Source organism: Phoca vitulina, unplaced genomic scaffold (genome assembly GCF_004348235.1).
Source record: "Phoca vitulina isolate PV1807 unplaced genomic scaffold, GSC_HSeal_1.0 scaffold8, whole genome shotgun sequence".
Classification (NCBI taxonomy): Eukaryota; Metazoa; Chordata; class Mammalia; order Carnivora; family Phocidae; genus Phoca; species Phoca vitulina.
This window is the reverse complement of record NW_022589711.1, coordinates 62,112,779-62,139,406: the sequence shown is the minus strand read 5'-3', so window position 1 is coordinate 62,139,406 and position 26,628 is coordinate 62,112,779. Positions and strand designations below refer to the sequence as shown.

General features: G+C 35.7%; 1 protein-coding gene across 1 annotated transcript in view; it reads right to left on the bottom strand.

Moving 5' to 3' along the window:
* CCDC39 (coiled-coil domain containing 39) overlaps window positions 1-26,065 on the bottom strand; it is a 52,013-nt gene extending 25,948 nt beyond the window's left edge. Inside the window, exons 1-12 of the mRNA XM_032407131.1 lie at window positions 25,960-26,065; window positions 25,606-25,726; window positions 19,634-19,753; window positions 17,879-18,025; window positions 16,258-16,416; window positions 15,410-15,502; window positions 15,185-15,313; window positions 11,779-11,970; window positions 8,867-8,970; window positions 8,197-8,329; window positions 4,545-4,739; window positions 3,437-3,601 (exon numbers count right to left, since the gene is read on the bottom strand). Of these exons, the coding sequence (XP_032263022.1) occupies window positions 3,437-3,601; window positions 4,545-4,739; window positions 8,197-8,329; window positions 8,867-8,970; window positions 11,779-11,970; window positions 15,185-15,313; window positions 15,410-15,502; window positions 16,258-16,416; window positions 17,879-18,025; window positions 19,634-19,753; window positions 25,606-25,726; window positions 25,960-25,985 (1,584 nt within the window). The 5' untranslated portion in view covers window positions 25,986-26,065. The remainder of the gene's footprint in view (window positions 1-3,436; window positions 3,602-4,544; window positions 4,740-8,196; window positions 8,330-8,866; window positions 8,971-11,778; window positions 11,971-15,184; window positions 15,314-15,409; window positions 15,503-16,257; window positions 16,417-17,878; window positions 18,026-19,633; window positions 19,754-25,605; window positions 25,727-25,959) is intronic.
* Window positions 26,066-26,628: the final 563 nt, after the last annotated feature.

Here is a 26,628-nt window from a genome sequence, read left to right as displayed (position 1 = left end):
AATTCTCACCAAAATACTAGCCAATAGGATCCAACAGTACATTAAAAGGATTATTCATCACGACCAAGTGGGATTTATTCCTGGGCTGCAAGGTTGGTTCAACAACCGCAAATCAATCAATGTGATACAATACATTAATAAAAGAAAGAACAAGAACCATATGATCCTCTCAATAGATGCAGAAAAAGCATTTGACAAAGTACAGCATCCTTTCTTGATCAAAACTCTTCACAGTGTAGGGATACAGGGTACATACCTAAATATCATAAAAGCTATCTATGAAAACCCCACAGCGAATACCATTCTCAATGGGGAAAAACTGAGAGCTTTTCCCCTAAGGTCAGGAACACGGCAGGGATGTCCACTATCACCACTGCTATTCAACATAGTATTAGAAGTCCTAGCCACAGCAATCAGACAACAAAAAGAAATAAAAGGCATCCGAATCAGCAAAGAAGAAGTCAAACTCTCACTCTTTGCAGATGATAGGATACTTTATGTGGAAAACCCAACAGACTCCATCCCAAAACTGCTAGAACTCATACAGAATTCAGTAAAGTGGCAGGATATAAAATCAAGGCACAGAAGTCAGTGGCATTCCTATACACCAACAACAAGACAGAAGAAAGAGAAATTAAGGAGTCGATCCCATTTACAATTGCACCCAAAACCATAAGATACCTAGGAATAAATCTAACCAAAGAGGCAAAGGATCTGTACTCAGAAAACTATAGAATACTCATGAAAGAAATTGAGGAAGACACAAAGAAATGGAAAAACGTTCCATGCTCATGGATTGGAAGAACAAATAGTGTGAAAATGTCTATGCTACCTAGAGCAATCGACACATTTAATGCAATCCCTATCAAAATACCATCCACTTTTTTCAAAAAAATGGAACAAATAATCCTAAAATGTGTATGGAACCAGAAAAGACCCCAAATAGCCAGAGGAATGTTGAAAAAGAAAAGCAAAGCTGGTGGCATCACAATCCCGGACTTCAAGCTCTATTACAAAGCTGTCATTATCAAGACAGTATGGTACTGGCACAAAAACAGACACAGAGATCAATGGAACAGAATAGAGAGCCCAGAAATGGACCCTCAGCTCTATGGTCAATGAATCTTCAACAAAGCAGGAAAGAATGTCCAATGGAAAAAAGACAGTCTCTTCAACAAATGGTGTTGGGAAAATTGGACAGCCACATGCACAAGAATGAAACGGAACCATTTCCTTACACCACACACAAAAATAGACTCAAAATGGTTGAAAGACCTAAATGTGAGAAAGGAATCCATCAAAATCCTTGAGGAGAACACAGGCAGCAACCTCTTCGACCTCAGCCGCAGCAACTTCTTCCTAGAAACATCACCAAAGACAAGGGAAACAAGGGCAAAAATGAAATATTGGGACTTCATCAAGATAAAAAGCTTTTGCACAGTAAAGGAAACAGTCAACAACCAAAAGACAACAGACAGAATGGAAGAAGATATTTGCAAATGACATATCAGAAAAAGGGCTAGTATCCAAAATCTATAAAGAACTTATCAAACTCAACACCCAAAGAACAAATAATCCAAGAAATGGGCAGAAGACATGAACAGACATTTCTGCAAAGAAGACATCCAAATGGCCAACAGACACATGATAACGTGCTCAACGTCACTTGGCATCAGGGAAAAACAAATCAAAACCGTAAGATACCACCTCACACCAGTCAGAATGGCTAAAATTAACAAGTCAAGAAATGACAGATGTTGGCAAGGATGTGGAGAAAGGGGAACCCTCCTACACTGTTGGTGGGAATGCAAACTGGTGCAGCCACTCTGGAAAACAGTATGGAGGTTGCTCAAAAAGTTGAAAATAGAGCTACCATACGATCCAGCAATTGCACTACTGGGTATTTACCCCAAAGATATAAAGGTAGTGATCCAAAGGGGCACATGCACCCCAATGTTTATAGCAGCAATGTCCACAATAGCCAAACTATGGAAAGAGCCTAGATGTCCATCAACAGATGAATGGATAAAAAAGATGTGGTATATATATATACAATGGAATATTATGCAGCCATCGAAAAAATGAAATCTTGCCATTTGCAACAACATGGATGGAACTAGAAGGTATTATGCTAAGCGAAATAAGTCAATCAGAGAAAGACAATTATCATTATGACCTCACTGATACATGGACTTTGAGAAATAAGACAGAGGATCATAGGGCAATGGAGGGAAAAATGAAACAAGACAAAACCAGAGAGGGAAACAAACCATAAGAGACTCTTATTCTCAGGAAACAAACTGAGGGTTGCTGGAGTGGAGGGGGGTGGGAGGGATGGGGTGGTTGGTGATGGACACTGGGGAGGGTATGTGCTATGGTGAGCGCTGTGAATTGTATAAGACTGATGAATCATGGACCCGTACTCCCAAAACAAATAATACATTATATGTTAATAAAAAAAAAAAAAAAGTAGCAGTACTGATATAACCTTGATACTCAAAACCAGTTGTTTCTGATTCCAAAACATGTGTTCTTTTCCACAAATCTAAAGAAACAGTTTTTAAAAATTTCATCAGGCTACAAGCCACTCCAAACCAAAATGTTGTCATTGTAAATTTTTTTTTTAATTAATTTTAAAAAGAGCTCCTTTTCACCTTTGTCATCCTAAAGGAATTCAAGGCAATTCTTCTTATAACCACTAGAGGACACTCATCACAAGCCTTTCAAACTATAAATGACATCCTTTGGGGTTCTCATCCCATTCAGGTCTATGATCGCCTTCATTCTTACTCTCCAGTTAAACTTTAACACAGGATTTATATTTTATAGGTTCCCCTAACATAGGTATTATATGACCATAAACATTGAAATACTGGAAGATGAACATTTTCATCTTATTAACAAAATAGTCATTCAAAATATTATAGCCAAGTAAATATATGAATAACAACAACAGATGACCCATAAAGGTCATTTCAAAGATAAAGGGCAATCAAGTTATTCTGGCAAAAACATAATAGAAAAATGTAATTTATCAACGTTTTAAATCATGTACTATTTAAGAGTATTTTGAAGTCCTATGGTCCAGGGATCAAATCCTAGCTCTCCATGTACTAGCTGTGTAACCATGGACAATTTACTTAATCTGTGACACAAGTAATAATATCTCCCCCACAAGACACTGATAAAGATTAAATGAGATAAAATACTAAAGGCATGTAAATATACTTATCATATAGTAAATGCATAATCAATGGTAATGTTATATTCTCATAGTCGGTATAGAAACATGAACATCCGTTCATACATTTGTTATATATGCAGGTAGCTTGGCAATCATCCTATCCAAAGTAAAGTCTTAGGACCAAGTTGACTTAAAACAGAATGACTAATGACTAGGATATTTGAAGCATCAAAAGTATTTTGGCTAAGTTACATGAAGCTTCTTGATCTGTGTTTCCAAAAGGCCAAACGTAGATTTTTTCTCTTCCAATGTCTTTTTAAGTTCAACAATTTTTGTTTCAAGGGCTTGTTTTTCTTCTGAATTAATTTCTCCTTTTACCCGAGACATTCGGCGTTCCACTTGTTGAATGTAAAAATCCTGTTACATTTTTAAAAACAGATAGTAAGGAGAAACAAACAGTTAAAACCATTTCCATAAATGTAAAAACACAATAAACACTTTCTTAAAGTTTAGTCTTAAGTGTCATCATTTACTAAAGTCATTTTAATTCTTCAGTAATTTATAGTACAAAATCCTTTTTAACTCTAAGTAGAAAAACAGCAAACTATTCTTCAACAATCAAGGTACATGATAGTGACATAAAAGTAAGTAATCTTCTGAAAATATAAGAAATCAGCTAGGAGGGTATTTACCATACTACTAGGATGGAACCTTAGTAAATCCACTGGATTTACATGGACATGGATTTTTGAGGGCACATTTTCTAAGGGATACAAAAAAGTCACAAATTGTTAGCCATGAATGGCTCAAATATGATGAACTTCCAATGAATTATTTTTAAAATAATACTTTAACATCTGTAATTTTGAGAAACTATGACATTAGATGAGGAAATTAAGATGTAGAGAGGGATGATACTAAAGAATTAACATGAGACAGAATATATAAATGGAACAAATAAGGAAAAATGTCTAAAGTGCTTTTAAACTATTAGTCAGGGGTTGGGGTAAGGAAGCCTATGTTTGCATGACTAAGACTCAACATACGGTTTTTCCAGGTTTCAGATAGCCCACTCCTTGGTTTGTTTTACTCCAGGCCCAATTGCCCCAGGTTCCTTTAAAGCATGATTGTCCCTCACTGGAGTTGTCTATTCTCTGACCTGTTTATTTCAGATCAAGAAAAAAACAGGTTTTAAGGCTCCCTTACCCCACTGCTGACCAAACATGATATCCTATTTCAGTATCTGTCTATCCATCCAAGAGTGCTTTAAAAATCTTTGTTTTTTCAGGACGCTGTGGTATCTGGACCGTCACAACTATAACAAATCAATATGGAAGACATTCATAAGATTAACATCTACCTGACTGTACATAATTTCTTGCTGCTTCAAGGTTTCAAAATCCAGTTTATGTAACTGATGGTTGAGGTGCTTTAGAGAGGAACGAGTTCCTTCAATTTCTGATACAACAGCTTTTTCTTTCATTGTCTCAGTCTGTAATTCCTGAACTTTCTTAAATAGCACATCTTTCACTATGTTCAATTGAACTTCCACTTCCTGAGGATAAGAATAATAGTGATCAATGAAATTATAATACCTTGAAATGTTTTATTATATGAACATTATAATCTGGGGGGTCATAAATTAACCCCCCAACATTTCAGCCCTTGAGAATATAAGAATGCCCTTCCCACAATTTCAACAAATCTCCAACATCTTATAATCTACTCTATTCCAGTAACTTGATCTGTCATCTTAATTCTACACCATGTCATTCTACACCTTAGAACTTGGCTATTCCACTGGTTTCCTTAGATATAGCAGAGACGCACAACTTTTAAGTTCACAGAATTTGCTGAAGTTTTGAGGGTGTTATAGGAAAGAAATCACAGAGCTCAATCTCCCACCTTCTTTTGGGCACTATCCAGTGGTGAGCAGGTAAATGATTAACCACCAGCTTTCCAATGGATGGGAGGTTAGGGGGAAGAAGCTGATTTTCATTTTATAAATATTCCCATTATGGCCAATTTCAAGCTACTAACATGATTCTGCTAAACGCAAATTTCGAAAGAGATACGCAGTAGCAGACCATTACATAGCATTTCCACTATACAGATATAATAAATGTAAGTAATCTTAAGTAACTTTAAGAGCATAAATAGATAATAGTAAAATCTAATTTAGAAGTGATGAGTGCTTATTACTTTGTTTTAAATATTATGTATTTAATTGTAAGTCTATATAATTTAATTTTTTTTTTTTTAAAGATTTTATTTATTTGACAGAGAGAGACACAGCAAGAGAGGGAACACAAGCAGGGAGAGTGGGAGAGGGAGAAGCAGGCTTCCCGCAGAGCGGGGAGCCTGATGCGGGGCTCGATGCCAGGACCCCGGGATCATGACCTGAGCCGAAGGCAGACGCCTAACCATCTGAGCCACCCAGCCGCCCCTATATAATTTAATTTTTAATAGTAGCCATGTTTAGCAGCTGACTTGCAAAATTCCAGAAAATTTAACTATCAACTCTTACGAGCTGGTAAGGGCTGGCCCCAACACACTACTGGCACCTTCATTCACACATTTTCTCTAGTCGGCCTCCCTACATGTGCAGCCTTCTAGGAAACAGAAACCAGTCCCCCATTCCTACTGCTCATTTCTCAAGAGGCAGATCTGTCTTGACCTTAAGGCTCCATGACAAGTGTTCTAGGCTTCAAATAGATCTCCCATGCCAAGCAAGATCTGTTGAAAGTTATCATTTTAATTGTTGAAATAATTTCCCTCTGTGCTCTTATGCCCAGATAAGCATATTTCCTTTTGGCAACCAATGAACCTCAATATGAAAACAAAATCTATGATTGGCACATTTAAATTTTGACAAATTGAGAAATACAATCTTTAAAATGCCTTTTTTATATAATAGACAATTTTCATTAGTTTTAAGACCTTCTCAAAGATTGCCTGGCAGTTTTAAAGTCGGTGCTTGGTGGTGAATAACATAATACATCTCCAAAACATACAGGATTAGGATTTTTCCAAACAAAGAAAAACTAACAGCTACAAAAACCAAGATTATGAATAAACCACTGAGACAGCACAAGTAGCACACATGCTGCCAATCCCATTTTTTCTAATTAAGCTAATTTCTTAAAAAATGTCACCAGTTTTTAATGTCATCATCAAAAGGTCTATTTCATATGGATTTCAGTCTTTGCAGATTTCTAATAAGTTCGAATATTGTCCTATCTCAGTGCTACAGAAAATCAAGCTCTTAGGAGGAAAAAAAACCATTTTTTTTTAAATAATGTGATTTAGACTCCTATGCCACTCAAGTCAAGACTGCCGCACGACTTCATTATTCAGAGATTTTGAACATTCAACAGCACACTGAAAAAGCTTGATTTTATCCAAATATAAGTGAAACCATACTTGATATTTAGCAAATGAGGGATTTTGCTATGATCTTCAGCTGCCCCTCAGAAAGAGTAGAAGCCAGAAGTAGTGCCAATAGTGTCAGGTCACAGAAGTCACTTGGAAGTTTTCAAAGAGGAAATGATGAACCAGCCTTTCCCAGTTTCTCAAAAATTGGCCTAAATGCTACCAAGATGCCAAAGACATCCCAGTAGAGTTAGTAAAGTAGAACACTTAAGAGTCCATTTACTTATAAATGGTGCCAGACTGTCAGAGATAATAAATGATAAAGAAATACAGGGAAGGAATGTAGACCATTGGGGGGCATTGGATCACAAACAAAAAAACAAATGATAACCAACTGTAAGGGTAGAAATCAATTTTAAAACATGGGCATTTTTCAAGGTATGTCTGCAATATAAGAACATATATATGAATGACAAGCAGAGACACACCAGGCATTGGGAAGGCACGAGATCTCAAGTGGAGGGCTACCTTTGAAAGAAGACAGCCAAGGCAAATGCCAAAAGTGAAGCAAAAGGAGAAGTAGAAGCTTTAAGAGAGAAGGCCAGAAACATCTTCGGAAGCCACATACAAAAAGGGGGTCCAACAACTCAAAATTCTGATTACAAATGTGGTCACACCAGAAAGCAGAGCCTCTTAAAAGACCTCCTACTCCCTAATTACAAGAGTCTAATTCACTATTGCTAGATTCTCTGTGACTGTTTTTTTGTTGTTTTTTTTTTTTGTAGTTTCTAATTTTATTATATTATGTTAGTCACCATACAATACATCATTAGTTTTTGATGTAGTGATCCATGATCCATTGTTTTCGTATAACACCCAGTGCTCCATGCAGTACGTGCCCTCCTTAATACCCATCACCGGGCTAACCAATCCCCCCTCCCCCCTCCCCTCTAGAACCCTGTTTGTTTCTCAGGTCCCTAGTCTCTCATGGTTCATCTCTCCCTCCAATTCCCCCCACCATTTTTCCCTTCCTTCTCCTAATGTCCTCCATGTTATTCCTTATGTTCCACAAATAAGTGAAACCACATGATAATTGACTTTCTCTGCTTGACTTATTTCACTTAGCATAATCTCCTCCAGTCCCATCCATGTTGATGTAAAAGTTGGGTATTCATCTTTTCTGATGGCTGAGTAATATTCCATTGTATATATGGACCACATCTTCTTTATCCATTCATCTGTTGAAGGGCATCTCGGCTCTTTCCACAGTTTGGCTATTGTGGACATTGCTGCTATGAACATTGGGGTGCATATGGCCCTTCTTTTCACTACATCTGTGTCTTTGGGGTAAATACCCAGGAGTGCAATTGCTGGGTCATAGGGTAGCTCTATTTTTAAATTTTTGAGGCACCTCCACACTGTTTTCCAAAGTGGCTGTACCAACTTGCATTCCCACCAACAGTGTAAGAGGGTTCCCCTTTCTCCACAACCTCTCCAACATTTGTTGTTTCGTTCTCTGTCCATTTTGGCCATTCTAACTGGTGTAAGGTGGTATCTCAGTGTGGTTTTGATTTGGATTTCCCTGATGGCTAATGATGATGAACATCTGTGACTGTTTAAGAACTAAAACTAAACTTTACCTTTACACTTTTTTCCTCCTCCCTTAGCATATCTTCCAAATTGGTAGCTTTTTCTTCTACAGACATTGTTTTCTCAGTTATCTGCTTTAATTTTTTTCTTACAATCTGATTATGATTTTTAATTTTCTGTAACCTAGAGAGAATTTATGGGGAAAAATAGAAAACATGTCTAAAAAGTAATACAAACATGGAATAGCTTATCCTAAGATTTCTTCATATAACCTGAAGGTTTCTTTTGCCATAAACCTAAACCTTTTTATTACCTTTCTGGAAACCTTATATATTTATTGAATGTATATTTAATAAGTCATAAAAATATTGTTCCTAAGCCCTTACAAAGAAAAACCCAGGAAAAACTTTTTTTCAAGTTTAATAATTTAGTAGCCATCAGTTTACAATTATTTAACAAAAGCTTAAATATTTAATAATTTTTCTAGTGGTCAAAAACTAGGGAGCTTGGGTAGCTCAGTCAGTTAAGCATTCAACTCTTGATTTTAGCTCAGGGTGTGATCTGAGGGTCATGATATCGAGCCCTGCATCTTGTCCCTCTCCCTCTGCTCTTCCCTCTACTTGTTCTCTCTCTCTCTCTCAAATAAATAAATAAATAAAATCTTTAAAAAAACATAAGTAGTCAAAAACTATAAACATATTTAAATATTTTTTTTCTTACCTTGCTGCTTCTTCATGAATGTCCTTCTTTATTTTGGAAATATTTTTCCTTATAGCTTCTAAATCACTGGAACTTCTATTCACAGTGGCTTTTAAAGAATCCAGCTATTCATTAGTTAACAGACAAAAATTACATATTTACTCTACATCTTATAAATTAATTTCATTTTTGAGAAGTTCTATTCTGAACATGTTAGTTTTTAACCTACATCACACCCATAAATACAGTGGCCATGTTGCTGTAATCCATATAACCAGTTTTTCTTTTTGATCTGATATTACATTTTAAATGACTTATTTCATGATACTGGCAAATTATAGAGTCCTACATAGATGCATGAAAGGTACTTAGAGCAAAAGCTTCACAGTATTGGATTTGGCAATAATTTCTTGGATATGACAGGCAACAAAAGAAAAAAAGACAAATTGGACTTCATCAAAATTTAAAACTTCTGTGCATTAAAAGACAATATCAACACAGTTAAAAGGCACTCCATAAAATGGAGAAAATATTTGCAAATCATACACCTGATAAGAGATTATCTAGAATATATAGATAATTTCTAAAACTCACCACCAACAACAACAACAACAAAAAAAAACCCAAACTGATCCAAAAATGAGCAAAGGACTTGAATAGACATTTCTCCAAAGCAGATACACTAATAAAAAATGCTCAACAGCATCAATCATTATGGAAATGCAAATCAAAACTACAATGAAATACCACCTCACACCCTTCCATAAGGATGGCTACTACCAAAAAAAGAAAAGAACAAGTGTTGGCGAGAATGTGGAGAAACTGGAACTTTTGTGCACCATTGGTGGGAATATAAAATGGTACAGCCACTACAGAAAACAGTATGGTGGTCCCTCAAAAAATGAAAAACATAATTACCATAAGTACCATCCAGCAATTCTGAGATAACTGTACACCCATGTTCATAGCAGCATTATTCACAATAGCTAAAACATAGCAGCAACCCAAGTGTCCGCTGACAGATAAACGGAGAAGCAAAACGTGATATATACATACAATGGAATAGTATTCAGCCTTAAAAAGTAACAAAAATTTGACATCTGCTACAACACAGATAAACCTTGAGGACATTATGCTAAGTGAAATAAATGAAATAACCCAGTCACAAAACAATAAATACTGATTTCATGCATATGAAGTACTTAGTCTCATAGAGACAGAAAGTAGAATGGTAGTTGCTAGGAGCTGGGAGGAGGGGTGGAATGGGGAGTTATTGTTTAATTAGTATGCGGTTTCAGTTTTACAAGAAGAAAAGAGTTATGGAGATGGATGGTGGTGATGGTTGCATAACATTAGGAACATATTTAATACCACTGAACTGTATGCTTGAAAATGATTAAGATGGTGAAGTGTACGTTATGTGTACTTTATCTCAATTTTTAAAAATATTTTATTTATTTATTTGAGAGAGAGTGAAAGAGAGAGAACATGAGCAGGGGGAGGGGCAGAGGAAGAAGCAGATTCCCTGCTGAGCAAGGAGCCCGATTCGGGGCTCGATCCCAGGACTCTGGGATCACGATCTGAACTGAAGGCAGACGTTTAACTGACTGAGCTATCCAGGTGCCCCTATTTTACCTCAATTTTAAAATTTGGAGGAAAGAAATGAATGAAGTACTGATGCATACTACAACATGGATGAACCTTGAAAACATTATGTAAGTAAAAGAATCCAGACATGAAGTGCTCCATAGTATATTATTTCATTTATATGAAATATCCAAAATAGGCAAATCCACAGAGACAGAAAGTAGATTAGCAGTTGCCAGGGCTGAGTAGGAGGAAGGAAGCAAAGTGATTGCTAATGGGCAAGGGGTTTCTTTTTGAAAGACAAAGATAGTCTAAAAAATTAGATAGTGGTGATGGTTGCACATTCTATGAAATATTAAAAACCACTGAATTGTATACTTTAAAAGGGCAAATTATTATATGTAAATTATATCTCAATAAACAAATTATGAATGAATGAATGAATCCCTGCATTCTTTAATGCAATTGGTTTAAACTTAAAAATTTTTAAGAATGAACTGTTATCAGTGACATTTAATTTAGGCAAGAAATTTGCTTATTTTATTTTTTTAGGACTGTAAGTAATTATTCTTTTTGGACAGAAAAAAATCTTTCCTTCTTTATCAGAAATAAAAAGTATAACAACTTGTAGAATGAAATGCTCTACAATATTCCAATTTCCTGCCTAAACAGTAGTAACTTCAGATAATGTGGCCTCAAGGCACAAATTTCAAAAAGATCCCTTTATTGCTAACTAAAGGGATCACTAACACTCCCTATGGAACAATCTAGTTGGCCATGTGTGCCTGCAAAAGAAGAAAAGAACAAAGCAGAAGTTTTGTTCTCTGTTTCAAAGTATTTTACCACTACACTGTCTCACTACTAGACTGAAATATTATCCCTTCACAAGGGGAGAAACTGAACTTAAGCAAATAACTCCACCTAGAATTTGAGTCAAAACCACCATACACATGTAGCACTGAAAAGACACTTCAGGTAATCACTAATGTCGATATTCATCTTCACGTCTGCCCATGGGCCGGTTATAATCATGATTTCAGTCTAGACCTTCAGGAGCCTTTTGCCTCAGTCACTTACAAAACTCCATATGTGTTGGGCAAGTTGTGTGCTCCACGACTTCAGGGGAGACCTTCACACCACCTGTGGTATGCCTGGCACCTACCCCCCATCCCCGTTGCTTTCACCAAGCAGGGCTCAATAGCAGTACCCTAAAAGTTCCACAACATGAAGGGACATAAGAAAAAAGAACTAGAAGGCAATTAATTCCTTAATCAAAAGAGAGCTTTTATGCTTATTTTTTAGTAATTTGTCATAAACACACAAGCCAGTCTTTTTAGTTGACATACCTCATCTTTCAGCTGATTTCTGTTAGTTTCATGACGCTGATACTCCGTTCTACATTTTAAAAGTTTACGATCAGCAACAGAAATTTTTTTCTCATACTCTGTGTTATTCCCAATCTCACTTTCCAAAAACTTGATCTTTTCTTTAACCAAATTTTCTTTTTCTCTTATTTCCTGCTTTATCCTTGCTAATGCCTAAGGTTTAAAAATATGGTAAATATATGTTTAATGCAAAGAACAAAACAAAAAGGAATTTAGTTTTTATTTTTCTATATTCCGTATTTTTACAAAACTTCTTAAGACAATATTTTCTTTAAAAAAGTCTATTTTGGGGGCACCTGGGTGGCTCAGTCAGTTAAGCATCCAACTCTTGATCTCAGCTCAGGTCTTGATCTCAAGGTCATGAGTTCAAGCCCTGCACTGTGCTCCACACTGGGCGTGGAGCCTACTTCAAAAAAAAAAGAGAGAGAGAGAGAGTCTATTTTTATATGAATAAAAACAAAGTATTAATATGTTTCACATCAGTATCTATAAGCTCATTTTTTTTTGAAGATCTTGTTTTCTTTCATCTGGTACTTTGCTAAAGAGATGAGAAAAATGTCAAGCTTTTATAAACAAAAGGTGGTATCTAAAAAATATAACATTGTTGAATATTTTTACATAGAAAGTTGGATTTCAATTATTTTTTTCCAAATATTTCATAGGACCAGTTTTTTTTCATCTTTTGAGAATAATATTTTAGTTATTGGTTTCAATAGGAATGCTTTCACTCAGGCCTTTTGCTGGTCTTGGAGAATAAAAATAAATAGAATATACAAGGTAGTAACTGAGATGTGGACAAAGCACCATGGGAAAAAGAGATGATGAAGTCTACCCAAGAGGAATTACTAAAAGGCATTACTTAAGAGGCTTCTTTTAAGTTAGGCCTAAAAGACAAATGGAGATGCATAAATACTCTAATGTGGTTAAATCATAGGGAGGGCAGGGATGGAATGGGGATATATTAAGAAGGGGTGGGTACAAATGAAAGGAATGAGGCTGGAAAGGTAGAGGTTAGGGCCCAATTGTGAAAAAAATCAATTTTTTTAACTGCCATGTTAAAGAGGTTCAATTTTTAAGCAATGTGGAACAAAGAAGATTTTAGAGCTGAGGAATAAAAAGCTCGTATGTGGTTTTTATAAGTGATGTTGATAGCAACATGTTAGAGGAATTGGAGGAAAAAGATAATTTTACCCTAAGATGTAATTCCAAAATGGGGTCCCACCAAACAATCCCAGAAAATTGGGTTGGGGGAGGGTGTATGTTCTGAAATGAGTAAGTTTTAGAAATGCTGTATGTAATACTGTACATATTAGCATATTAAATGGATATATATTTGAAATGTACTACATTTTTTTAAAGATTTTATTTGAGAGAGAGAGAACATGAGCAGGGGAGTGGGGTAGGGCAGAGGGAGAAGGAGAAGTGGGGAGTGGGGTAGGGCAGTGGGGGAGTGGGGTAGGGCAGAGGGCAGAGGGAAAGGGAGAAGCAGGCTCCCCACTGAGCAGGGAGCCCGACTCTCGGGGCTCGATCCCAGGACCCTGAGATCATGACCTGAACCGAAGGCAGACGCTTAACCAACTGAGCCACCCAGGCACCCCTGAAATGCATTACATTTAAAAAGGCATTGTAAATTTATTTAATCCCATATGTTGTCTATAACAATTAACACTCTATAATGTAGCATTCTATATATACACTGTGTTCATTCAACCAAAGACAGGTCAAAACATCCTAAGTTTATGTATGTCAAATGATCATTCTAGAACTTCCTGCCTTATATTGATTTTCTATGACTTAAACAGATACTTTAATACCTACTTCAACATTCTCATCTACTCACAGTTAAGTTTTTTGTAGGTGATGCTGATAAGTACAGTAATTTTCTATACTGGAGTATCCCAGAATTTCTATACTGGAATAAAAGCATAATAGAAAAATATTTTTCCTTTTCTATATAATGTAAAAGTTTCTCTCAAGAAGCCAATTTCACGTTCATATGCTCAGACTCCTGCCAAGAAGACACTAAGAAGACAGGAAATGTTTTGGAGGAAAAGGAACAAAAGATCAAATCCTCTGGTGGTGTGAACTGGATCTCACTGGCTCACCAGCACTGACTGACACATCTCTTCTCAACTCTGTGTTGAATGGAGTCACGTTGGTATGGAAGTAGTTTCCCCACAGAAATCAGAAATGCTACAAATGGGAAGCCAGTTGTTAAACACTTAGAAGCATACCACTACATATGGAGCCACTTCTTAGCACCCACCCTATTCCCTTTCAATAAAGACAACCAGGAGATGTCCATAAGGAACCATAGTCAATATGACCAGAGAGCTACAAGTTGTATATTCTGCCAAATCAGCAGGCTGAGTCAATTTAGCTGTGGGGTTGTATAAGAATGCAATTGTGGATCTGCAATCTTGCATCTGTCACATTTGATCTACACAGAGGAAGAGTCAGGACTTGATGTCTGAAACCAAGATCAGCATTAAGAATTAAGAGGAACTCATAGTTAAGACTGGTTCTCCCTTGTCCCTCCAAGGAAGTCATAGGCCATTTTGTTGATAAAATGTTGGTTACTTATAGAAATTTAAAATAAAAGAATAATTTACATATAAGTCACATACAGCAAGTAAATCTCATACAGATATGAGAATTCCAAACTCCCAATGACCTAAGCTGCTTGCCTTTCCACGGAGTAGACACAGAATGGAAGTTAACATATCCTCAATTCCTTCTTCTTCCCAACTCTCCCTAATCTTCCCATTTTTACTCACCACCATTTTGCCCTTCAATGACTTTCTAAAAAACGTCTCCTAAATTACCTCTGAAAGTAGCAAAGATAACACTAGGTCCGTGTTTAATCGGTGTGGTACTCCTTCCCTTCCAAGCTTCTACCCTATTATGGGTGCCTCAGTTTCAAAAGTGAAACTTTATCACAGTCTAGGTTTCTTTCCTGACTCTCCCTTTTTGTTTCTTGGCCAACCATGAGACTCATTTCCCTGCACCAGTGATTACTTCAAATAGCACATAAATATTAAGTCCAAAGCACCTTGGGCAACCATGTGTAAGTCAGAGCATTGGTTTTACTGCACTAACATTATCTATTGACTTTCTCTTGTTCCACATTTCAGAGTGGCAGGATCTAGTCTTCAGCATTATAATACCATAAGTAAATAATCCTCAGAAAATCACATATCTAAATGGAAAGAGTCAGCTTTGAAAAACATTTACCAAAACTATTGAACCCTACTACAAAAGTGATTTTCAAATAACAATGTGAGTTACGTTTGAAATGAATGAGTTAAATACAAAATACAATGGTTCAACACAGTTGAACACTGCAAGGACCAAACAACTACTTTACCAAGGCACCGTTATCAATGTCTCGATCTCTCTTCTGCATCTGCTCTATTGTGTTCTCCCACTGTTTAATGAGTTCTTGTCTTTCATTATGAATCTTACGAAAATCTTGTGCTGCTTTATCCAATTCTAACTGTCAAATAGAGAGCAAATAACATTTTTGTGAATTTAAGTGCTTTTGCATACATCCCTTCGACAATCAAGAAATAAAAATCTTCACTAAACTAACCTGTGCACTTAGAGTCTCCGTAAGTTCGTTGTCAAGTACCTTTCTTCTCTGATTACATTCCAAAGTCAGTCTTTCTAATTGCAGGGTCAGTGCCTATGATGTAGTTGTATGTAAAAATATTCAAAATTATCATTTAACTTAAAAGCTATTAATATATCTCACATTAAGTACTATTATATTACAGATACACACTTATTTGCTATCTAAAACAATTACAAAACAATACATACATTATCCTTTAACCCCAAAGGGCTGCAATGAAAACTCAATTGTTTCTAAAAAGACTTTTAATACTTTTTAAAGTTAGAAAAAAAAATAAACAATAATTTGCCATTTAAAATTATTTAAAATAATGCATATGGTATTAAATCTATTAGAAAATAGCATGTTTCATAATACTAATGTATTAATACATTTATTACAAGTAGATTTTAAGTAATGGTTATAATAATACATTAAATAATAGCACTATAGTCTCAAATCAGCAAACACTGTATATTACATTCAAACTATTATTTAGACAAAAGAAGTTAAATTACTTACACCTAATTCTAATATAAAATTTTCTTCTCTGAAATGTTTTTTGAAAACTTTTCTCAGTCAGGATTCTTAACCTGGAGTCTGTGGATCCCTAAATGGTCAGAGGGTTTCAGCAAAATTTTATGAGTATTTGAGTATAGTCACTTTTCTAAAGAGAGGATCCTTGGCTTTATTAGACTGTCAAAGGAGTCTCTGATGCAAAAAAAGTTTAAGAACTACAGCTTTTAAATTACAAATCTAATACAAAAAAAAGGTTCACATACTACAGATTCAGAGAAAACCTAAGATTACAATTTATAATTTCTCACCCTAATTTTATTATCATCTTGTTGTGCATACTTCTGAAGAGTGAGGGCATCACTATCTTTATGAGCTGATTCTTCTAACCAGGCTTCCAATGCTTGCTGGTCCCAGTTCATTTGACATTTCAAACCATCCAATTTTTGAGTAGTTTTAAATATGTTATTCTAATTTCCAAAGAAAGGGGGCAGGGAGAGATTACAGAATATTATTTACTACACAAACTAAAATAAAACGTAGTATTACATACTACAGAACATATTAAAAAGGAAAGAAGAAATCCTGTCCCTTTCCCAACTTCCAGATATATATAATGCACCATATTTCGTTATATAACAACCATACTTGTATTTAATTCTTCAGTTGTAAAATAGAGGGGAAATGATTATACAAGGTTGAGAATAACAGTTGAGTCAAAGATTGCTTAAAAAGGCTTTAGGGAAAGTCTCCCCAGAGCAATCTCTAATGTTAGTCACTCCACCAAATCCATCCCATGTGGATATACAATCTTAGTAAAAATAATGTGCTTGATAAGCTAACTCAAGCCCAAGTCAAGTCCCCGTCAGCTCCATTTCCAATCAGATTCTTGCCTCTAAGAGGCTTCTTCTACAGAAATTTTGAAAGTAGTTTTAATTGAAATAAATATAGTTGTTAAGAAGATAAAAATATTTCTGTAAGTGAATAAGTCAGAGAAAGACAAATACCATATGATTTCACTCATACGTGGAATTTAAGAAACAAAACGGATGAACATAGGGGAAGGGAAGGAAAAAAAAAATAAGATGGACATTGAGAGGAAGGCAAACCATAAGAGACACTAAACTCTAGGAAACAAACTGAGGGTTGCTGGAGGAGAGGTGGGTAGGGGGAAGGGATAATTGGGTGATGGGCATTAAGGAGGGCACTTGATATAATAAGCCCTGGATGTTATATGCAACTGATAAATCACTAAATTCTACCTCTGAAACTAATAAAAAAATTTTTCTGTAAATGTATTCATTTAACAAATCTAGAGTCATAAAAGAAAACAGATCAAAATGCAAATAAATATAAATTAATATAATAAAATGTGTATGTACACATATGCATATACATGTGCATTTCTATATGTATATGCAAATGTAAAGAGAAGAATTGAATTTGGAATGAGCTCCCAAATCAAGCAACTAAAAACAAAGGAAAAGAGAAAAAGAGGTTATAGTAGTTTAATATTAGAGTTACAGGCTAAATTAATATGAAAGGTAAAAATTTTGAATGAAAAATGAAACTCAGTATTAAAAGTAAGTTTTTTAATGTGGCCCTTTAAAAATATATGAATAAATTAGCCTAGTATCATATGATACTTCTGAATAAATTATGACTAGTATCACATAATAGACAGCCAGTGTGGTACTCTGCACATGGTGGCTCAATGACTATTTGGTAAATGAATAGTGGGAAAATAAATATAACATTCTATCGTTGCATTCAAATGACAACTCTACATGCCTTTCATTGTCCAAAAAACAATGTAAGTAAATGTCAGGAAACTAATGAATGTCTTTCTCATACAGAAAAAAAATCACTGTTTGTTTGGTGAGGGAAGAAAGAACAATAGCACAAAATTTTAAGTAACATTTCAACACATACTTCCTTATCACTTTTCTTTTCCTGTATTGAAGCCATTTCATTTTCCAGTCGTTGGATTTCATCCTTCACTCGTCCCAGTTCTCTTTCAGCAATGATCCTAAAATGCTCTTCACTTTCAATCTCATGCTCCCTGGCTTTACAAAGAGACTACAGAATAATTTACGATAGAAAAATGTTTTAATTTTTAATATTATAAAATATTTGTAATAATCCATTAGCCCCCCAAAAAAGTTCCCACAAAATACTGAGATTAAGTACTATTAATTCCACTTCTCTGAAACCTAAACCATGTTAGACTTTATGATTCAGTGTACTTTGTGTTGTGTACTAGTTATAAGAAAGTCAGTTCATGGAATGACCTAGGAGAAAATATTGTTGTCAGCAATTTTCAGATATTATGTTAGTCTAGGGAAATTGAAGAAAACCAAAGTTAATAATGGTAAGACTTAAAAGAGATATAACTCATTACTTACCTAAAAAATAAGAAATAAAGTTTATTTAAAAATACTTGGGAAATGGGATGTTTCTATGAACTGATTATATATTCTAATTAAGAGATAATTTATAAATGACAATGTAAACACTGATGGTTATAAATATTTCCCAGAATATATTAACAAACCATCATGCCTTTGTGTTAAGTTTTACTTAATAAAATAGTATTTGTTGACTGTTGAGTTTGTAGTGCTTCAAAGTTATCACCATCAGTATTATTTTTAATTATTAGAGTGTATAGGAAGTTTATTGTCTTTTGTGTCTATTATCTGATTTAATTAAGGTTTAACTATAATGAAATATAACTACAGAGAGTGTCTGATTTTCAAATCCCCAACTCAGTGATTTAGTAACTTTAAGAAAAGATGTTCCAAACAGTTTATTAGTTAATCATATCAGGATTCTAAAATTTCAAGTATTGCTTTTAAAAGTTCATTAAATTTGTAGCTTCCTAATAAGATTTATACACAATAAAATGGCTACTTATCTGTATTAATTATAAATTGGCATTAAAAGCATGCTTTGTTCACTTTTAAGAATTACATATCTTTCAAAGAAAGGTAGAGGCATTTTTAAAAAAATAGTTTGAAATGGAAGTTAGTAAACTCTCCAGTGCTGATTTCCTGAGCTGATTTGCTGGGCATCATCAGGGAATGATGTTCTACACATGAACAGACTGCCCATAAAACAGAAGCTTACTTAACTAATCACTCTAAGTTTTAAGTTTATTATTTATAGTTATATTCTAAAATGGATTATACTTTCCCTGGTTATCTTAAATAATACCCTAAATATAATTTAACTTTTCCATCATCTCAGGATCCTAAAATACCATGGTGCCCTAAGGGCTACTGAAGTGTGTGAACTATGTGCTTCCACTCAAAAAGGCCCAGTGGATTGCACTGAAAAAGTGAAAAGGAGGTGGAAATTCTATCATGTGTTACATTAGGTCTATTTTGGCTTAAAATCATTGTTTGATCACTAAACCCTTCTCATATAATCTGATGCCTAATATTACATTAGACTGTATGAATGATTTCTTCTTTCAAATGAATTAGTTATTCCTGAACTCAGTGGCAGCAGTGAGTTCCTCAAAGCCTTTTTTTTCTACCTACTTTCAAGTCAAGGTTATGTTCACAATAGTTTAGCTGTGCTAAAGTTTCCTGTGTATCTCTAAAATAAAATCACAGATGTAAATGCAATGTGAAATGTTCCATGACTACACATGGCATAATCAATATTATGGTGGCATAATTGTACCTGTGTAAATGAAAATTCTTGCTTAACATTTTTGAAGTGAGAAGTCATAGCATTAATTCGATCTTCATAGTCACGTAGCTGATCTTGCAAGCTTGACCTTTCCTCCTGCAGCTTTGACAACTGTAAATAATATGTGCGGTAATTTAGAGATTACTGTAGGAAAATTAGCACTACATTAAGACAATAGAAATCTCTCAGATTTCTCAGAAATCTCTCAGGGACCACTGCTAAGATGCAATTTTCATACAGCAGTACTTTAAGGGAAAAAATGATATTTTATTCCATAATTAAACCACAAGATCTCTAGAGCAAACCAGAGCATAATAACAGATATAACAAAAACACAGAACATGAACCATAAATTTGATAAGTAGTGGGATATACTTATATATATACAGGTATAATAGCTCCTCCCCGAACTCCTATGCAAAACCAACAGATTTAGGGCAAGCTGGACAGAACAGAACAACTCTCATGTGCTTAGACCCTTATTGTTAATGTATTTTGTGTGTCAGTGAATTAGAACCCTGAGTAGAAACAAAACAATGCAAATGCATAACAAACAAACAAACAAAAACTTTAGGAAATTACAAGATAGATCCTCAGGACAATTAGAATGTATCACCCCTCAAAGCAATACAAAAACTCAACAAAACAAAAAAATATCCTTTCTTATAGTCTTGATCTGTGGTTCCCAAAGTTGGGGCTACAACCCAGGAGGTATACAACAAGATCCACAATATTTGAATTTTTAAATAAGGAAGAAAGAAAATAAATACTAATGTACTGTATGTTATATCCTATATTTTATTAAACATACTAAGTAACATTAAATATGTATTTTTTGCTTTTTATTTCATTTCAGTTTTACTTTCTTTTTTTTAAGATTTTATTTATTTATCTGACAGAGAGAGAGAGACAGGGAGAGAGGGAACACAAGCAGGGGGAGTGGGAGAGGGAGAAGCAGGCTTCCTACTGAGCAGGGAGCCGGATGTGGGGCTCAATCCCAGGACCCTGGGATCAGGACCCGAGCCGAAGGCAGACACTTAACAACTGAGCCACCCAAGCACCCCCAGTTTTACTTTTAATTCCCTCTTTTGTTTACTTTGTTGTTCTTTTTTATTTAAGATTTTTTATTTATTTATTTGAGAGAGAAAGAGAGAGAGCATGAGAGGGGGGAGGGTCAGAGGGAGAAGAAGATTCCCCGCCCAGCAGGGAGCCCGATGTGGGACTCGATCCCGGAACTCCAGGATCATGACCTGACCCGAAGGCAGTTGTTTAACCAACTGAGCCACCCAGGTGCCCCTGTTGTTCTTTTTTAAATTTATTAAGAGCAGTTCTTAATTTCCTTACTTTTTGTCACATGGATTACAATGGACTAAATGTTTGTGTCACCCTCAAATTCATATGTTGAGGCCCTTACCCACAATGTGATGGTATGTGGGGGGTGGGCCTTTGGGAGGTAAATAGGTTTAAATTAAGACCTGAAGGTAGGACCCTCATGATGGAATTAGTGTCCTTATAAAAACGAGAGACCAGAGCTTGCTTTCTCTCTGCCATATGATAACAAAGTGAGAAGGCAGCCATGTGCAAGCCAGGAAGAGGGCTCTCACTAGAACCCAACCACGCTTCCACCCTGATCTCAACTTCTAGCCTTTCAGAACCTTGAAAAATGAATGTCTGGTTTTTAAGTCACTCAGTCTATGGTATTCTGTTATAGCAACCCAAGCCAACTAAGGCATTGATTTAAAAATGAAGGCATTTAAGCCTGTAAGTTTTCTCTAAGTAAGATTTTTGCTATTTCCAATGAATATAGGTGTGAAGCACTCTCTTTTTATTGTTTTCTAAAAGCTGACTTTCCCTTTCAATTTCTCTATGATAGAAGCGCTATCCAGGAATATATATCTGAGAAATTGGCCTAAGTATTTAAGACGGATGTCTTAGTCAGCTCAGGCTGCCATAACAAAATGTCATAGACTGTGTGGCTTAAAGATCAGAAATTTATTTCTCACAGTTCTGGGGGCTGGGAAGTCCAGGACTGAGGTGCTAGCCAATTTGGTTCTTGTGAAATCTCTCTTCCTGACTTACAGACAGTGCCTTCTAGCTGCATACTCAAATGGTGGAGAGAGAGAGAGTTCTGGTCTCTCTTCCGCTTCATATAAAGATACTAATCGCATCATGGGAGCCACATTCTCATGACCTCATCTAAGCCTAATTACCTCCCAAAGGCCCCACTACCAAATTCCATCACATTGGAGATTAGGGCTTCAATATATGAATGGGGGAGGGAGATATCAGTCCATAACAATGGAGGATAATTTTTAAAATTATTTATTACAAATGCTATTGATTATGATTAAAGAATGTGGCCTATAAAATTCCTACCACTCATTTCTTTAATTGTCGTAAATATTCATAACCTACTTTTTATCATTTTAACCATTTTTCAGTATACATTAAGAGTGGCATTAAGTACATTCATGTGTTGTGCAACCACTGTCACCATCCACCTGAAAATTTTCATCTTCCCAAACTGAAACTCTGCCCATTAAACCCTAACTCTCCAGTCCCCTTCCCCCCAGCCCCTGGAAATTGCCATTCTACTTATATCTTTATGAATTTGACTACTCTAGGTATGTCATATAAGTGGAACCATACAGTGTTTTATGTCCACCTTATTTCACTTCATATAATGTGTTTAAGGTTTATCATTCACTTTTAGTGCATTAAGGATTTTGTTCTGATATAGTAAATGATCCACCTTTGTAAATATTTTACAGACATATTCTTTAAAGTGTTTATTTAAGGGATATATATACTCTCTCTGTTTTTATTTTTATTGTATTATTCATAACTCTATATCCTTATTTTTGTCTATTAGAATTGTCCAGTTCTGAGAAGGTCAATATTGAAGTATCCTACTACAACTGTATTTTTTTGTCAAAATCTACTTGTATTTATAATAGCTTTTCCTTTTATGTACTTAGTTATTGCATTGTTTGGTGCACACAGCTTTATGACTTTTATTTTCTTCATCAGTTATAACTTTTATGATTGCATAATGAACCCAGAGCAAAAGCATCTGCTTTTTTAATGAAAGCATAATGATTAACTCTCCACAAGCTGATAATTCCTTCCTCACAGAATTCCCAGACAATATTTTTTGCCTCTTTTAAATATAAAAGGTCATGCAAGGACCACCAGATACTTACTGAAAACTTACATCATGTGAGGGATATCAAGATAAACAAACAAACAAAAAGATCCCAGAGGAAACATAACTCAAGACACAAAAAAGAACTAAACACACACACACACACACACACACACACACACACACACACACACACACTCAGCCAGACTGTAATTGATATTGTACTCCTAAAATAAGACCATACGCTACAAAAAAGCAACAAGCAAATAACCTGAAAATAAAAATACGGTCGATAGAGCTGCAATGTAAAAATGACACAACACCCTAAAAGCTTCCAGAGATTAAAACTGTAACCTACAAAGAAATGGAAATCATTCTAATATGAGATTACTCACCAACATCACTACTGGAAGATAATACTTTGCAAATTCTGTGGAAAAAATATTTTTAACCTAGAATATTCTACCGAGCCAAAACTATCAAATGTGAGATTAAATAAAAAACATTTTCAATTCGGAGTTTTCCTCCTATACACCCTTCTCAGGGACACCCAAGAAAATATTTCATCAAAACAAGGAAATAACCCAAGAAAGAAGATATGTGATCTAGGAAATAGAGCATCAATGCAGTAAAGGAATAAAGGAAATTCTCAAGTTAACAGTTGGAAAATAGGCCTGTGGAAAAAAAATCCATATTAAAAAATACAGGACTCTAGAAGGAAGGAGTGGAGGGAGAAAGAAGGTATCTTGAAGATCTGATACTATGATTTAAAGAATATAAACTTAAAACAGGCAATGCAAGAAATCAATTGGCAACTAAGGATGCAATGAATCAAAAGCACAGTACTACGGACCCTTCTTGAAACAACTACTTAAGGATAGAACCCAACCAGCCAAAAGACGAATTAAAGTGAAAAATCCAAGAAAAGGTAAACTGAGTAAAAGTGGCTGCATTAAGGACCATTAAATCAGTTTAAATATAAAACTAAGACTAAACACTTGTAGTAAATTAAGGACACTGGACAGAATGAAAATAAAATAAACCTTGATAATATAAAAATAATAAAACCACTATTTTTTAATGGGGTAAAAGATGGTGGAAAGAAGTGTGAGAGTTAAATTTCTTTGTTTTAAAAATGAAAAATGAAAGATCAGGGAATCAACCCATACTGTCAACAAATGAAACAAAACATTTTTTTAAACAATAATTTAACCATTTCATTTTTTTCTTATAGTTTTTCCTAATGCTAAGAAAATTTTTTAGCAATCATTATCTGTTGTAATCAAGTAATATTTATTTGAAATTCAACAATCCCTCTCTTTGTCTCTTAAGTAAAATTAAATTATTTTTATTAAATAAAAATTGTTATGTTCAAAACAGCACATATAGTAGGATTCCATTCTTACAATACTTCTGTTTGTCTTTTCTATCTACATATCTGTAGATAATGATGTCTGGAATATTTAATGTCATGATAGTCACACCTCTATAGTCAACAGTAGGTATTTCGAGGAGGGAATACTCTTTTATTTTATACCCTTCTGTTCTGTTTGAATGGTTTAAACTTACCGGAGTTGCTTTTTTAATGCCACTGTTTATTCAGGTGAAGTGATTATGAACCCTCACTCTTCTTTCTATTACTCTGTAATATTTTTTAAATAGCTAATATAATTACTATGTATATAAAATTATATGAGACAAATATTATGGTAATAATACCAAAAACTAACATTTGAATGGAAGTTTAACCTATATTAATGTGCTTAGAGCTGTATAACAATCCTGTGAAATAATTATTTTATTTATTTCCAGTTTATAGAAGAAACAGGCTCACTGATGGTAATTAGGATCTGAACCCAGGGCTGGATACTTCTTAATATTATTATTCCTCAGTACTCAGTGCTAAATCTCTTATTTTCCCTAATGTTGCCCTTCATTAAAACAAACAAAAAACTGCAGCCATCTAATTTAGACATGAATAAATATGTCAGAGTATTTTGAAAAAAAATCTTCAAAAAACAGTGAAGGATTTTCATTTTCATTTTTCAGAGGAAAGAAAACCTTCTCTTCCATTCTATAAAGTAATGTAATCATCATCCGTTCTTCTTGGACCCTCTTCTCCACAACACACTGCCATGTGATAGAACTTTAGACTGACTGTTAAAGGTTTTTAAAAGTTTTCTGAGCCGGTTGCAATTTTATTTTTAACAACTATTATGCATTGGTTGCAAGCTGGTGTAAAATATTCCTTACAACGTAAAATATTTTATATCACTCTGTGACAACATTCTCACTTTGAAAAGCTGCAAACTGTACATTTTACATTCTTACTAGAACGTTCCTCTTGAAAACATTTCTTCGAGTCACTTTCAACTTTAAATGTCATAGGCAGAAACTCAAAAAGAAATGTCAACCAGAACGTGTTTTGTTTATAAACATCCGCTAACAACTGTTGCTACGAAAACCGCAGAAGTCCCTTTGCAAGCCGCGCTTAATTCTGAGGAAGGAAAAGTGGACCCGGGAATCAGCCTTTCCTCTCCTGCCCACGAGGATGGAAATGAGTACGTGGAGCAGAAGAGGACAGAGTAACGACTCAGGCTTTATGTCCTGAATATCAATTACCGTTTCAATTTATATTTTGTAATGCTTAGCCAAGTTCCGAAAAGGGCGGGCAGGTGAGGGAGGAAGAAGATGGTGCGGGTGAGAGTTAGAGAAGAGATGAAACTCGGGAAGGAAAGGGGAGGAATAAAAGGGTTGGGGTATTCTGCCAACCAGAAACTTCCTCCTCTTTACCCCGCCTTCTTCGCCCGATCCTTACCTGATCTTCCAGTATCTTGTTCTCCTCATTTGCCACCGGGATAGCAAACCCATCGTCCCAATGCAGCTCCGCCAAGAATTCGCTACTCATGATGGCAAACGGATAGGGGACCTCTGACAGGCTGTGGAGGAAAGATCCGCTTGCTCGTAGAGCCCGGCAGCAGCACGCGAGGCAATCCCCGGCACCCGCAAAGCTCCCCTGTAATTACCACCGCAGCCCTAGCAACCGTCCCGCGCCCTTAGTTACCAAACAGGAAGTGCTCAAGCCGCAAGGCAAAACTTCCGGTTGAGAACTCGGTCCCTAGATCACGAGCAGCTTTTCCTTTTTGAGTTCCCAGGGAAGCGAAGCACTTACTCGCTGGGGTTGCAAGGCGCCAGCATAACTTTCCCTCAAATTGCGGCTTGGGGTCGTCCCCCCGGAGCGCTCCTGGAGGGTGTAAAGTCGGTGGCGCCTGCGGTCTCCAGGCTACACGGGGTACGGGAATGGCATTGCACCACGCAACTGCCGGATCGCGCGCAGATGAGAGCTAAAGAAAACCGTAAAGCCGACTTTCAAGTGGTGTTTGTTGAGTTTCCTCCGTAGATGAAATCTCGTAGGCTGAAGTAGACTGGCATTTCCGAAGCACAGTTCATCCCTTAGAATCGCTGATGTGTGTTTCGATGTTTGTGTTAATCTCCTGGTCTTCTTCACAATGCTCATCTGCCCTTTGCAGCGCGTCCTAGCTAACCGCGGACGAGGACTGCGCAGAGATGGCAAACTTGGCGCTCAGAGTTTGGTGGTCTCTCCCTCGCCACTCCTACACCTTATTTTTCTCTTTACATTTTCATTTGTTAACATTCACAAATCTTATCTTTCCCACAGAAATCTGTATTTCTTCCTAATCTCGAAAAAGGAAACACTGAGCCCACATTATCATGAAGGCATTATTCGGCTGAAGAGGCGCCCCCTTTAGACTGGCAAGCACTTCACCAATTCAGTAATTTGAATTACCTACTTCGCACTGGTAGACATTAGAGTTTACAG